At 37.0% G+C, this 15,004-nt stretch overlaps 1 protein-coding gene across 1 annotated transcript in view; it reads left to right on the top strand.

Moving 5' to 3' along the window:
- The window catches only part of MROH9 (maestro heat like repeat family member 9), an 89,429-nt gene that overhangs the window by 64,509 nt on the left and 9,916 nt on the right, over positions 1–15,004 (top strand). Inside the window, exons 12-18 of the mRNA XM_049707880.1 lie at positions 5,074–5,211; positions 5,805–5,925; positions 8,464–8,601; positions 10,704–10,880; positions 12,773–12,925; positions 13,027–13,143; positions 13,706–13,808. Coding sequence (XP_049563837.1) covers positions 5,074–5,211; positions 5,805–5,925; positions 8,464–8,601; positions 10,704–10,880; positions 12,773–12,925; positions 13,027–13,143; positions 13,706–13,808 — 947 coding nt within the window. The remainder of the gene's footprint in view (positions 1–5,073; positions 5,212–5,804; positions 5,926–8,463; positions 8,602–10,703; positions 10,881–12,772; positions 12,926–13,026; positions 13,144–13,705; positions 13,809–15,004) is intronic.

Here is a 15,004-nt window from a genome sequence, read left to right as displayed (position 1 = left end):
AAGTGATGAAGGAGAAAAACCTGCAGCCAAGACTACTCTACCCAGCAAGGATCTCATTCAGATTTGATGGAGAAATTAAAACCTTTACAGACAAGCAAAAGCTGAGAGAGTTCAGCACCACCAAACCAGCTTTGCAACAAATGCTAAAGGATCTTCTCTAGGCAAGAAACACAAGAGAAGGAAAAGACCTATAATAACAAACACAAAACAATTTAGAAAATGGGAATAGGAACATACATATCGATAATTACCTTAAATGTAAATGGACTAAATGCTCCCACCAAAAGACACAGATTAGCTGAATGGATACAAAAACAAGACCCATATATATGCTGTCTACAAGAGACCCACTTCAGACCTAGAGACACATACAGACTGAAAGTAAGGGGATGGAAAAAGATATTCCATGCAAATGGAAACCAAAAGAAAGCTGGAGTAGCAATTCTCATATCAGACAAAACAGACTTTAAAATAAGGACTATTAAAAGAGACAAAGAAGGACACTACATAATGATCAAGGGATCGATCCAAGAAGAAGATATAACAATTGTAAATATTTATGCACCCAACATAGGAGCACCTCAATACATAAGGCAAATACTAACAGCCATAAAAGGGGAAATCGACAGTAACACATTCATAGTAGGAGACTTAAACACTCCACTTTCACCCATGGACAGATCATCCAAAATGAAAATAAATAAGGAAACACAAGCTTTAAATGATACATTAAACAAGATGGACTTAATTGATATTTATAGGACACTCCATCCAAAAACAACAGAATACACATTTTTCTCAAGTGCTCATGGAACATTCTCCAGGATAGATCATATCTTGGGTCACAAATCAAGCCTTGGTAAATTTAAGAAAACTGAAATTGTATCAAGTATCTTTTCTGACCACAATGCCATGAGACTAGATATCAATTACAGGAAAAGATCTGTAAAAAATACAAACACATGGAGGCTAAACAATACACTACTTAATAATGAAGTGATCACTGAAGAAATCAAAGAGGAAATCAAAAAATACCTAGAAACAAATGACAATGGAGACACAACGACCCAAAACTTGTGGGATGCAGCAAAAGCAGTTCTAAGGGGGAAGTTTATAGCAATACAAGCCCACCTTAAGAAGCAGGAAACATCTAGAATAAATAACCTAACCTTGCACCTCAAGCAATTAGAGAAAGAAGAACAAAAAAACCCCAAAGCTAGCAGAAGGAAAGAAATCATAAAAATCAGATCAGAAATAAATGAAAAAGAAATAAAGGAAACAATAGCAAAGATCAATAAAACTAAAAGCTGGTTCTTTGAGAAGATAAACAAAATAGATAAACCACTAGCCAGACTCATCAAGAAAAAAAGGGAGAAGACTCAAATCAATAGAATTAGAAATGAAAAAGGGGAGGTAACAACTGACACTGCAGAAATAAAAGAGATCATGAGAGATTACTACAAGCAACTCTATGCCAATAAAATGGACAATCTGGAAGAAATGGACAAATTCTTAGAAATGCACAACCTGCCAAGACTGAATCAGGAAGAAAGAGAAAATATGAACAGACCAATCACAAGCACTGAAATTGAAACTGTGATTAAAAATCTTCCAACAAAGAAAAGCCCAGGACCAGATGGCTTCACAGGCGAATTCTATCAAACATTTAGAGAAGAGCTAACACCTATCCTTCTCAAACTCTTCCAAAATATAGCAGAGGGAGGAACACTCCCAAGCTCCTTCTACGAGGCCACCATCACCTTGATACCAAAACCAGACAAGGATGTCACAAAGAAAGAAAACTACAGGCCAATATCACTGATGAACATAGATGCAAAAATCCTCAACAAAATACTAGCAAACAGAATCCAACAGCACATTAAAACGATCATACACCATGATCAAGTGGGGTTTATTCCAGGAATGCAAGGATTCTTCAATATACACAAATCTATCAATGTGATAAACCATATTAACAAATTGAAGGAGAAAAACCATATGATCATCTCAATAGATGCAGAGAAAGCTTTTGACAAAATTCAACACCCATTTATGATAAAAACCCTGCAGAAAGTAGGCATAGAGGGAACTTTCCTCAACATAATAAAGGCCATATATGACAAGCCCACAGCAAACATCATCCTCAATGGTGAAAAACTGAAAGCATTTCCACTAAGATCAGGAACAAGACAAGGTTGCCCACTCTCACCACTGTTATTCAACATAGTTTTGGAAGTTTTAGCCACAGCAATCAGAGAAGAAAAGGAAATAAAAGGAATCCAAATCGGAAAAGAAGAAGTAAAGCTGTCACTGTTTGCAGATGACATGATCCTATACATAGAGAATCCTAAAGATGCTACCAGAAAACTACTAGAGCTAATCAATGAATTTGGTAAAGTGGCAGGATACAAAATTAATGCACAGAAATCTCTGGCATTCCTATATACTAATGATGAAAAATCTGAAAGTGAAATCAAGAAAACACTCCCATTTACCATTGCAACAAAAAGAATAAAATATCTAGGAATAAACCTACCTAAGGAGACAAAAGACCTGTATGCAGAAAATTATAAGACACTGATGAAAGAAATTAAAGATGATACAAATAGATGGAGAGATATACCATGTTCTTGGATTGGAAGAATCAACATTGTGAAAATGACTCTACTACCCAAAGCAATCTATAGATTCAATGCAATCCCTATCAAACTACCACTGGCATTTTTCACAGAACTAGAACAAAAAATTTCACAATTTGTATGGAAACACAAAAGACCCCGAATAGCCAAAGCAATCTTGAGAACAAAAAAAGGAACTGGAGGAATCAGGCTCCCTGACTTCAGACTATACTACAAAGCTACAGTTATCAAGACGGTATGGTACTGGCACAAAAACAGAAAGATAGATCAATGGAACAGGATAGAAAGCCCAGAGATAAACCCATGCACATATGGACACCTTATCTTTGATAAAGGTGGCAGGAATGTACAGTGGAGAAAGGACAGCCTCTTCAATAAGTGGTGCTGGGAAAACTGGACAGGTACATGTAAAAGTATGAGATTAGATCACTCCCTAACACCATACACAAAAATAAGCTCAAAATGGATTAAAGACCTAAATATAAGGCCAGAAACTATCAAACTCTTAGAGGAAAACATAGGCAGAACACTCTATGACATAAATCACAGCAAGATCCTTTCTGACCCACCTCCTAGAGAAATGGAAATAAAAACAAAAATAAACAAATGGGACCTAATGAAACTTCAAAGCTTTTGCACAGCAAAGGAAACCATAAACAAGACCAAAAGACAACCCTCAGAATGGGAGAAAATATTTGCAAATGAAGCAACTGACAAAGGATTAATCTCCAAAATTTACAAGCAGCTCATGCAGCTCAATAACAAAAAAACAAACAACCCAATCCAAAAATGGGCAGAAGACCTAAATAGACATTTCTCCAAAGAAGATATACAGACTGCCAACAAACACATGAAAGAATGCTCAACATCATTAATCATTAGAGAAATGCAAATCAAAACTAGAATGAGATATCATCTCACAGCAGTCAGAATGGCCATCATCAAAAAATCTAGAAACAATAAATGCTGGAGAGGGTGTGGAGAAAAGGGAACACTCTTGCACTGCTGGTGGGAATGTGAATTGGTTCAGCCACTATGGAGAACAGTATGGAGGTTCCTTAAAAAGCTACAAATAGAACTACCATATGACCCAGCAATCCCACTACTGGGCATATACCCTGAGAAAACCAAAATTCAAAAAGAGTCATGTACCAAAATGTTCATTGCAGCTCTATTTACAATAGCCCGGAGATGTAAACAACCTAAGTGTCCATCATCGGATGAATGGATAAAGAAGATGTGGCACATATATACAATGGAATATTACTCAGCCATAAAAAGAAACGAAATTGAGCTATTTGTAATGAGGTGGATAGACCTAGAGTCTGTCATACAGAGTGAAGTAAGTCAGAAAGAAAAAGACAAATACCGTATGCTAACACATATATATGGAATTTAAGAAAAAAAAAATGTCATGAAGAACCTAGGGGTAAGGCAGGAATAAAGACGCAGACCTCCTAGAGAACGGACTTGAGGTTATGGGGAGGGGGAAGGGTGAGCTGTGACAGGGCGAGAGAGAGTCATGGACATATACACACTAACAAACGTAGTAAGGTAGATAGCTAGTGGGAAGCAGCCACATGGCACAGGGATATTGGCTTGGTGCTTTGTGACAGCCTGGAGGGGTGGGATAGGGAGGGTGGGAGGGAGGGAGACGCAAGAGGGAAGAGATATGGGAACATATGTATATGTATAACTGATTTACTTTGTTATAAAGCAGAAACTAACACACCATTGTAAAGCAATTATACCCCAATAAAGATGTTAAAAGAAAAAATAATAATGTGCACAAATGTGCTTTGTGAACTGTAAATTTATTTTGCGGTTGGTGATGTGATGTGTGGGCTTATGATAGCATGCAGTCATTCTGTCCACATAAGGTAAGGTTCAGCTCTTCTCTTTTGCCCAAGAGATTACAGTAAGCTTCCCTGCTCTCCAGGGAAATCAGGACCCAACTTTCTGCTATTTGCCCTCATCTGGTGTGGACTTCTAAGTCAGGCAGGACTCTAAAACACAATCCCATTAAGATATTTAATCCACTCTCTGTCTTTCAAGCAGACAGACACCAAATCATCCCAAGTAGATAAGAATGTAATCTATTTATTTAAAGCATTCAAAGAAGACAATCAACAGGCACCTTTAGCATGTCTTCACATCACTTAACATCTTTTGCTAACAAGCTTTTAATAAACTAATAAGCTGCTCTATGATTAATCCTAGATTTTACATGCTACAATTTCAGTTTAACCCCGCAACCCATGTCCTGTTAATCAGGGGAGATTAAGAGCATTTAATGGTCTTTTCCTTTGAAACACCCCCCTTTCCCAAAACTGGCATCCTGCCCAACATAGAATGAAAAGGCAAATAATCACTTGTATCTAGTTATGTGAAGGCCACTTGCAGGTGATGACTCTCCTCTTCTTTGGGACCTTAGCTATGCTCGAGATGCACTGAGAGTTCTGCTGAATTGTTCTGGACTGCAACAAGTGGATATTGCTCTAAAGAGAAAGAATTGTTGGAACCAGTTTTCCCAAGCACTGTTTCACCATCATGGAGTCTACCTTGTTGCCAAGTAAGAACAGGGGCATTGAGAAATGTTCTCTGTCTCTTTCCCACCTGTTTCATCTTTCTTCGACTAAGCCACTGTGGGAACACAGTCAATAGCCACTCCAACTTCCAAATCTCTCCTAATGATCTGAATTGCCGTTTGACTTCTACTTTTTCACTTATTTTGGGGGGTTTTACTTTTCCTTGCCTTGCTCTCTTACCTAGTGATGTAGACACCAAATTATTCTCCCTCCACAGAACAGATATGGAGAACTAGAGGTGAATCTGCTTTTTCCTTCCTCTGTTGTTAACTGATTCCTCCTCTGCAGGCATCAGACATGTGCTCCCACTTTAAAGAGGTCTGATAAAAACCTGTACCCAATGAGACAAATTTGGGAAAGTATAATAGAAGAGGACTTTTATCCACAGAGTCTGCGTAGAACTCATACTGAGCCCGCACTTTACCTTGGATTAAGGAATATTCAAGAATATCTTTCTTTTTATCTGGTGATACAAAATATGAGGATAATGTTTCCCTCTTTTCTACCATTAGCATTTGCTGATGCAGAAAGTGTTTTCATCTTCTTTGCTAATTCAGTGCTTTATTCTTCTTTACAGAACTCTCAGTGACTATAACTTTCCACAGTTTCCAGACACCTTGCATTATCTCTATAAGCTCTCAGTGGAAGGTCCTAGAAGGCCAGAAGACAACGTCATCACAATAATATTCCTCACTGAAGTGAGTTTTATTACGAGACTGTGAACAACCAAGTTCTCATTCCCTTTCCTTATCCAAACTTAAATCAACTCTCTAATGTTTTGTCTCCCTCTCCGAATATTGATTCTTACCAAAAGTTAAGACAATAACAGATATCTGAAGCTGAGGGGCGTAAGGCGAAGATAGATTTATGAGAGGGTTGTCCCTTTAGACTGTTTCAGGAGTTGGCCTTTGTAGTTTCCTAGGGGGTGCGGATTTGCACAAACTAATTATTTTTGTAGTCCTAGTTCATATTTCTTTACAAGCTTCTTAAAGTATATAGGGATAATTAAGTTTACTAAAGGTGGTAGGTAACATCTAGTGTCTAAACGATACTTCAGACTGCCTAGGGGAAAAAAGGAATGGGCTAAATAACTGGGTAACATGAAGATATAGAACTATATTACTTTGTATATGAATATTACATCAAATATTGGAATGCCATACCAGAGTTAAGCAAATTGAGGCAGTACTTTTGCTTACAAAAGGCATGTAAAAAGTTCTATAAATTGAAATTATCTGAGTCAAATCTAATTTTCCATAAAAGTAATATATAATAAGGAAGTACTGATCTAAGGTACGATGCCAAATATTCCCAAAAGTTTTACATTTCAAACTTCATGTCAAAATAGTTAATAAAGTATAAAAGGCATACCCATACAGTATACTATATACTTCGTTTTTTCTTCTTTTTTTTTTGCGGTACGCGGGCCTGTCACTGTTGTGGCCTCTCCCGTTGCGGAGCACAGGCTCCGGACGCGCAGGCTCAGCAGCCATGACTCACGGGCCCAGCCGCTACGCGGCATGTGGTATCTTCCCAGACCGGGGCACGAACCCGTGTCCCCTGCATCGGCAGGCGGACCCTCAACCCCTGCGCCACCAGGGAAGCCCTACTATATACTTCTAAAGCTTTCACAAGGATACATGAATTAGTTTAACTTAACATTGCAGTAGCAAATCAGTATTTTTCTAACTTGCTTAATCCATTTGAACCTCTCATTATTTTATTATGTGACTCATTATTTTTATTGTACTACCCTTTAAGTATGTACAAACACCAAACAGGTCTAAACATGAGATACAAAATCCCTTCCATAAAATGCTACATTTAAAAGAAATTTACAAACTACGTAAGATTTATGTAAGCATCATTAATATACCTAGATGGAAACCTAGTTGCCTCTCTCATCATGAATGTAATGCTTCCTGCTACTGGAGATTGGCATGCCTGTCTTTCCAGGAACTCAGCAATGACCACACTCTCCCACCACTTTTCTCTGTTTAGAAATTCTGGGCAATCGTCAACTTTCCAGTTCAACTGTGAGGTCCCTTGGCCTTTTGTTGTTCTGAACACACAATCTATGCATTTTACCTTATTTTGGTCTTATCAGCCAGTGATACCTAAGATAGTATTACCAATGCCTATGCCATTTATTTATATATATTTGTTATTTCTAGTTTTCTACTGATATAAATAGCAATCAAGTTCTACTGATATAAATAGTAATCAAGTTTACATCTTTGTGCCTAAATCTTCTTTCTTTTGGTATTTTCGATTATTTTCTTATAATAGATTCCAAGAATCTGAAATAATAACCAAAGGGTATAAACATTCTCAAGGCTAAGGATTTTTAATGCCAAACCGCTATCTGGAAAGCAGTGCCAATCAGAGCTCCCCACACAGCTCGTGGGTCTGCTTACCCCATGGCACTCTCACCACCATAAACAAGCTTTCCAATGTGTGAGGCAGATGTGATGTCCTGTGGGGTGATTTGATTTGTACTTATTGTTTAAAGAGAGTTTGAACATTTTTAAAATATTATTTATAAATTAAAGTTCCATATTATGAACAACCTGATCTTTCCTTTACCTATTTAACTATTATGATCTTAGTGTCTTTCTCTGTGAATTGTATGCTTCTCTCTCTCTCTCTCTCTCTCTCTCTCTCTCACACACTCACACACACACACACACACACACACACATACATATACACACCCCACAGATTTGTGAAAGATCAAGTAATACATGAACACTGTGCTTTGTACATCCTTAGTGAGATAAATTGCAAGGACAAAAAAAATCTGTAAAGAAATATTTATTTTTCCTCAGGAGGTTTATTGATGTTATATGTGTTGATATCATAATTTTAAGACTAGTATATGCATTATATGGTAGAAAACGAATAAGTAAACATATTAATGCTATTAGGCACCAAGGTTTTCCACGTAAGAGAAAGATGAGGCAACATAAAAGTGTAAAAAGTTAACGTAAACTCTGTTATTCCACATGTGAAAATTTCTTTCATCATATATATAAAACAAAGCATGTATTTCCTATTCCATCTGCTACTTCTCCTTCCCTCTATGGGCACAGAAATATATGTAAAAATATGTGTAAGTATTTAGAGTTTTAGTGTGATTTGTGTTTGTTTTACTGAAAATGTCTTGATTTTTATGACTGAAGCAAGAACAATGCCTGGCCATTACTCTGCCTATGAACTTAATTGTTTTCTTTTAGCTTCTCAATAATTTCTTCAAGGACCCATTCCCAGAAGAATTTTTGGTTCTCTTCAGAAACTGGGTCAATGACTCTGATCCTGCAGTTAGCAAACTGAGCCTTCAGAAGATTGCCAGCATGGCACCGGTTATCAACGAGGTATGTGTGTGTGTGATCTGTGTCTGCCAGCACCATCGAACTCATAATCTGAGATTTGGTAGAACTCAGTATCCTTACTGACAAAACATTGATTATTTTTTAGTTTATACGTCACTAACACAATATCAAAGCTGAGTGTTTTATCAATAAGGAAACTGGGTTGAATGGAAAGGATGCGTTAAGTCAATTTATTGGCTTTATCACCTTATTTATATTTTTCCCAGAAAATCGCTCATTACACTCAGAATTTATCAGCATTGCTCTACATGAACACTCTTGTTACACTCTAAACCACACATACGTTATTTTCCACTCCAACATACACACATGCATACACATTAATTTCCTGTCTCAGAGCACTCGCTCAAGCTTTTTCTTCCTTTATACCACTTTCCTCCTTCACCCATTCACATTTTTCTTATTTTCCAATGATCAGCTCAAGTCGAACTTCACTGGATATTCTGGTCTCTAGCAGCCTCAACCCTTTCAGGGCCACACCAACTATAAGCACTTGCTTATATAATATTTCATATTTATGGCTCTCTACCTATGACTCTTGAACCAACAGCATCAGAGTCTTTTGGAAATTTGTTAAAAATGCACACTGTCGGACTTCCCTGGTGGCGCAGTGGTTGAGAGTCCACCTGCCGATGCAGGGGGCACGGGTTCGTGCCCCAGTATGGGAAGATCCCATATGCCGCGGAGCGGCTGGGCCTGTGAGCCATGGCCGCTGAGCCTGTGCGTCTGGAGCCTGTGCTCCGCAACGGGAGAGGCCACAACAGTGGGAGGCCCACGTACCACAAAAAAAAAAAAAAAAAAAAAAGCACACTGTCAGGCCCTATCACAGGCCTATGGAATCAGAAATCCTGGGGGTTGTGCCCACCAATCTATGTTTTCAAAAGTCCTCCAGGTAATTCTAATGCAGGTTGAACTTGAGAACTACTGCCCTATATCATTTCCCACTAAGTCATGTGAATACTTCTTGCCTTCCAGGAAGAGTGTGTCAATGCATACACCTATGTGTTGTAATTCTTTTGTAAATTTCAAAGTAGCCTGCACAATGCTGAGACTGTAGATATTCCATAAATTATTACTGATTTAATAATAAATTTAATAATAAATCCTAGTATATCCATTAAGCATAGTCTCTGAAAGCTTAAAGCCTGTCAGTGGGCACTCATTTTGCATTTAGAACGAAATGAGCCATAGTTTATTTGCTTTAGGTAAATCATACAAGTCAATAGGATGTATTGTGAACAGAAAGTTATTTATTGCCTTGTCTAGTCCTCTTACCAATGCGATTAACAACGTAACAAAGTTGTCTAGGAAAGTGGGAGAGAAACAGTGGAGAGGGATCTGTTTTGAGGTTTCACGTACTATCTATTGGTAAAGACTCCAGCCAGACACAAGTGTCCTCTGGCTGTTATTTTGGCAAATATTATTTATTTCTTTTACTTCCTTTCTTTCCAGCCTTTCTTTCACTCCTTTTGTGTCTCCTTTTCATGCTTTAATTGCCTGATACTCTGCTTGTCTCTGATCTGCAATTGATGCCCATGACCTAGCTCAGCAGCTCAGTGGCTCTCATGTCCAAACAGGTCATTGTCACCTAGTTTCGAGGTTATACTGCCAGTGGTGTGTTGGTAAATGTTTAAACAAGCAGCTCTGTGAAAATAAGACCAATTTCTCTGGTGTAAAAACTCCCACTATGGATGATTTCAATCTATCAAAGGGACATCAGTAGACATGGATTTGGGAGGAGATGCACAGTAGTGCATCATTATTTAATATCCCCACCATACAGATACACTACATGTAAATAACCTCAAAGGCATAAAAGAGCAAAATGTAGCAAAAGAACGGGAAGTGATAAGTCTTCAGTATTTATTACCATAGTTTTTATTTCTAAATTTATAAAACTTAATTTTTAATAGTGACTTTTAATGATCAGCTTGCAAAATTTTTGACAATTTGGCAATTGACTCTTGTAAGCTAGCTCCAGCACATCACTGCATACTGCCCAAACTCAGAGGTGTGTGTACCAAAGCTACCTCAAGTCTCCTTCTAGTTCTTAAATCCCACCATTTTCTTCCTTTTACATATAGATAGAAAATGTCTGCAGCTTATTAATAGCTATCCTGGATGCCTTCCTTTCCCAAGACAAGACTGTTGTAATTCGGGCCTTGATGACCCTTCGAAGACTTTTAGGCAAACTGGACAAGGTGACCTACTCCTCCCTGTGTACCAGAATTGCTTGCAGCTACTGTTCTCTGATGGATCATGTGAGTTACATAGATATATGAGATCATTAGGTTTTATCATTAAGCTGAAGCCCCAGGTAAGGCAATGCTATTACATCCCAGAATAAGTCAACAAAAGGCAGTCATTTTGTGCAGAGCTACCTTTTTTTTTCCAGAGATAATAATATTAATCAAGTAAGCTCTATGTTTGTTTGTTTTTAAACTACACTATGAGAACCTGGAAAAGTCTGCCCATAGGAAAAGAGAATCAAAATGTAGCCTCTGTTCTTAGATGAAAGAGGAATTATAGTTTAGTGGCTGTGTTTGTTAACCCTGAATCTGGACTTCCTAGGTTCAAATCCCTGTGCTGCCACTGACTAGCTGTGAAATCTTGAGCAGGTGGTTCAGTCTCTTAGTGCATCATCTGTAAAAGAGAGTGAATAGCAGGCATATTATGGGTATTAGAGTTGACATGTGTAATGCCCCAAATGAATATGGTATTTTCATAGAAAACTTTAATTAGAAAGTATTTCATCAGAAAGTTGTACATTTTGAAAATTCTCATTTTTTATGGTAAACGTGTTCCAGAAAAGTTGGATGACAGTAATATAGTATTTTAATAAACAAGAACATTTTGGTATGCTATGGGAAATCTATTTGTTTTTAAAGATTCCTTTGATGAGTGTTTGTGAACCAGAGAATTATTTCATAGTAAATTATCTTGCCAAAATGTGTAACTTCTTAGTTCTGCAGATTTCATTGAAGAAAGGTCCAATATTATTAAACTATAGAAAAAGGAAACAGTGGCAGAAAATATTTTCATAAGGACATAATGATAAGAATAGTAATAATAATAGTGGCTAAAATGTATTGAGCGTTTACTATGTACCAGGCACTATTTTAAGGGATTTACATGGACAATTTCACATAATCCTCTAACAAACTCTATTGCTATTATCCAGTTTACATATAAGGAAACTGAGGAAAACTGAAATGAATATTTGGGCAAGTTCACACGGCTAATAAGTAGCTGGCATGCCCATGTAAAGAATTATTTTCAAAATGGAATCATAAACTGTTTTTAAAAACTGAAGGTGATATTATATTTTAAAAAATTAACCTCTTCCTCTGACTTGAAATTTTTCTCTTCTAGAATCTTTATAATCCAATCACCTTCCTATTTGGCATAAGTAAGCCCTTGGAAACCTAGTACTATGCCATTATGCAAAGAACTTGCATTGGTATTCACTGGCAATTCTGCAAAGTCCTCCAGCATTTGAAGACATCATGGTCACATTACCCTAAGTATTATAGAAATCATCTCCAAGTTATATAGATTTTTACATGTTATAATTTTAGGATGTTATTAAATACTATCTTCCTAAATTTAAGAAACTCACTTTTCACAGGGGATTTTCTTTAAGGTAATCTGAATTTTGGTAAGCAAGTCTTATTTTAAAATCAAAAGACAAGCTTAGACCCAAAGTGAATCTTCTTAGACCCTTAGACTTCTTAGACCCAAACTGAATCTTTTCTAAAAATAAATGATAATAATTATATATATACGGGCTTCCCTGGTGGCGCAGTGGTTGAGAGTCCACCTGCCAATGCAGGGGACAAGGGTTCATGCCCTGGTCTGGGAAGATCCCACATGCCGCGGAGCGGCTGGGCCCGTGAGCCATGGCCGCTGGGTCTGTGCATCCGGAGCCTGTGCTCTGCAACAGGAGAGGCCACAGCAGTGAGAGGCCCGCGTACCGCAAAAAAAAAAAAAAAAAATTATATATATACATATAGACACATCATATATAGTATATATACGTATAAATATATATACTATATAGTGTATATAAGTATACATAGTATATATAGTATATAGTGTGTGTGCATATATATAAATATCCTCAAATGAGGTCTTTTCTGTGTGCATATTTCAGAGTAATGGAGGCATTCGGAGTATGGCCATTCGACACTTTGGTGAGTTACTCAGGGACATGAGTCAGTACACATGGATGCTGAATGATGTGGTTTTCGGAGGCTTGGTGCCTCTGATTCTGTTTCTGGAAGATACAGAGGCAAGAGTAGTTAAAGTAAGTCCTGTGATTTTGTTTTTCTTAGTTTTGCTGAGAATCGCAGTGCTTTATGTAACACCAGATGAATAGATTTTTACTGACCTTTTTCTACTTCACAGGCATGTAAATATACATTAGAAATCTGTGCCTCAGAATTAAAATGGGCAACATCATATTTGCTCAAGGATGAACATTACAGTTTTGAGCTGGTAGTGCTCAACATCTGTAACAATCTTGTAAGTGATCCCTCAGGGTTTACTACCACAAGAGTTATAGGAGGAACTTTAAAGGATATCCAAAGTGATGAAAAGCATGATGAGCAAGGAATATAAAGAAAAGATAAATGAACAATTATAGCTAGAACTTGAGACAAGAGAAAATTAAAAATTTCCACTCTCTTTTCCTCAACATTTTCCATCTATCGTTTCTTCCTCCAACCTACCTACTTTGAGCAGTGTAAAGGTAGCAACATTTCAGATCACCAAAAGAAAAGCTGGAATTTCTTTTCCATGGCTGAATGAGCTGGTTCTCTGAAAACTAGCATAAACTGCAACGATAGACAAATGGGGATGGAAGGATGTTAAGCAAAAGTTGGAAACCCAAACTTTGGATATCATGTAATAAGCTGAATAATACCTGCAAGCAAAAGAATAACGTTCATACACAGAAACCCCCAAGTTTTAAACTGGCCCTGATTTGGTATAAGCAACCAAGTTCTTTTCCCTGAAAGCCTCTCTGGAGAGAGCAAATGTGCTCTTTCAATAAGTGAGAGAATTTTTTTTCCTTTTTTATTCTCAGCTTATTTCTCATCAGAAATATGTTATAGATTTGATAGCTGATACCTTAGGATTCCTGAGGAGTTCCAGAACATATCTGAGAAGAGGATCAGTTATTTTAATAGGTAAGTAAAATTCAATTTTAATTTCCTAATTTGTCTTAAAAGGTAAAGAATGGGGTAAGCAGCTAGAAATTTTCCTTGAAAAAATTATAAATTTTCTTTCTTTATGATAGACAGTACTTTTCATGGTGATATCTAAGATGAACAGAAGTTAAAATATATCATGAGTATAGAGTTCTACTTTATAATACACAGTGGGTATAGCGGTGTGATTAAATTATCATACAAAGTACATTCAACAGGATGAATTTCAAAATTTTAGATGGTGGCAAACCACTACAGTTTTCCTTCACTGCTTAAAAATCACCCCCCAAAGAATAAGAATAATGTATTTTTTAAATGCCATCTTCAACAAAACATGAACATCTATAACCACAGACTACAACAGATGAGGAAGAGCTACCAAATCCAATAAAGTTTGAAGAAGAAAATGTAAAGTTGTGGGAGTGCAGGAAGATTCTAAAAGAAAACAACTATAATTTTTGACCTTGGACAAACCTGACCAATCATTTTTTTCCGCCTAGATTCTCGCCATGAAGATCAAAACTAATAATCCTTTATTTGGAATGATAGGAACTGAATTCCCAACTTGGTAGTGGGATCTTCCCTTGACCCCATTTGGCATCCTCGAATAGCTGGGGCCCCAAGGAATGAGGAAATACTTAGTCACATTATACTTGTACAGAAAAGTCTGTCATTAGTCAGGGTAGAAGACAAGTTGTATTATGATCAGCACTACAGTTCATGATCTGTGTTGATCAGAGTGGAGTAGAGGAACACACACACACAGAGAACCCTGTATTATAAGAACTTTATTTCAAACCATAAAGAATTCATGCTATTCGGAATTCTACACTGGAAATTTCCACAAACTTCCCATAAAGAAGAAAATCAAATTTTAGAAAATGTTTCTACAGAGTAGTTGAAAATCATGGTAAATATATTCATGAATCCAAAACTTTTTAAAATAAAAATCTAATGATATAAGCACACAGGGAATATATAATGGGATATCGGGAACACATGAAGAGTAAGCTTTGCATTTCTCTAATAATTAGTGATGTTGAGCATCTTTTCATGTGCTTTGTGCTTTTTGGCCATCTGTATGTCTTCTTTGGTGAAATGTCTATTTAGATCTTCTGCCCATTTTTTGATTGGGTTGTTTGTTTTTTTGATATTGAGCTTCATGAGCTGTTTGT

Source organism: Orcinus orca, chromosome 1 (assembly GCF_937001465.1).
Source record: "Orcinus orca chromosome 1, mOrcOrc1.1, whole genome shotgun sequence".
Classification (NCBI taxonomy): Eukaryota; Metazoa; Chordata; class Mammalia; order Artiodactyla; family Delphinidae; genus Orcinus; species Orcinus orca.
Note: the sequence above shows the minus strand (reverse complement) of the source record. Positions and strands in the feature narration are given on the sequence as shown.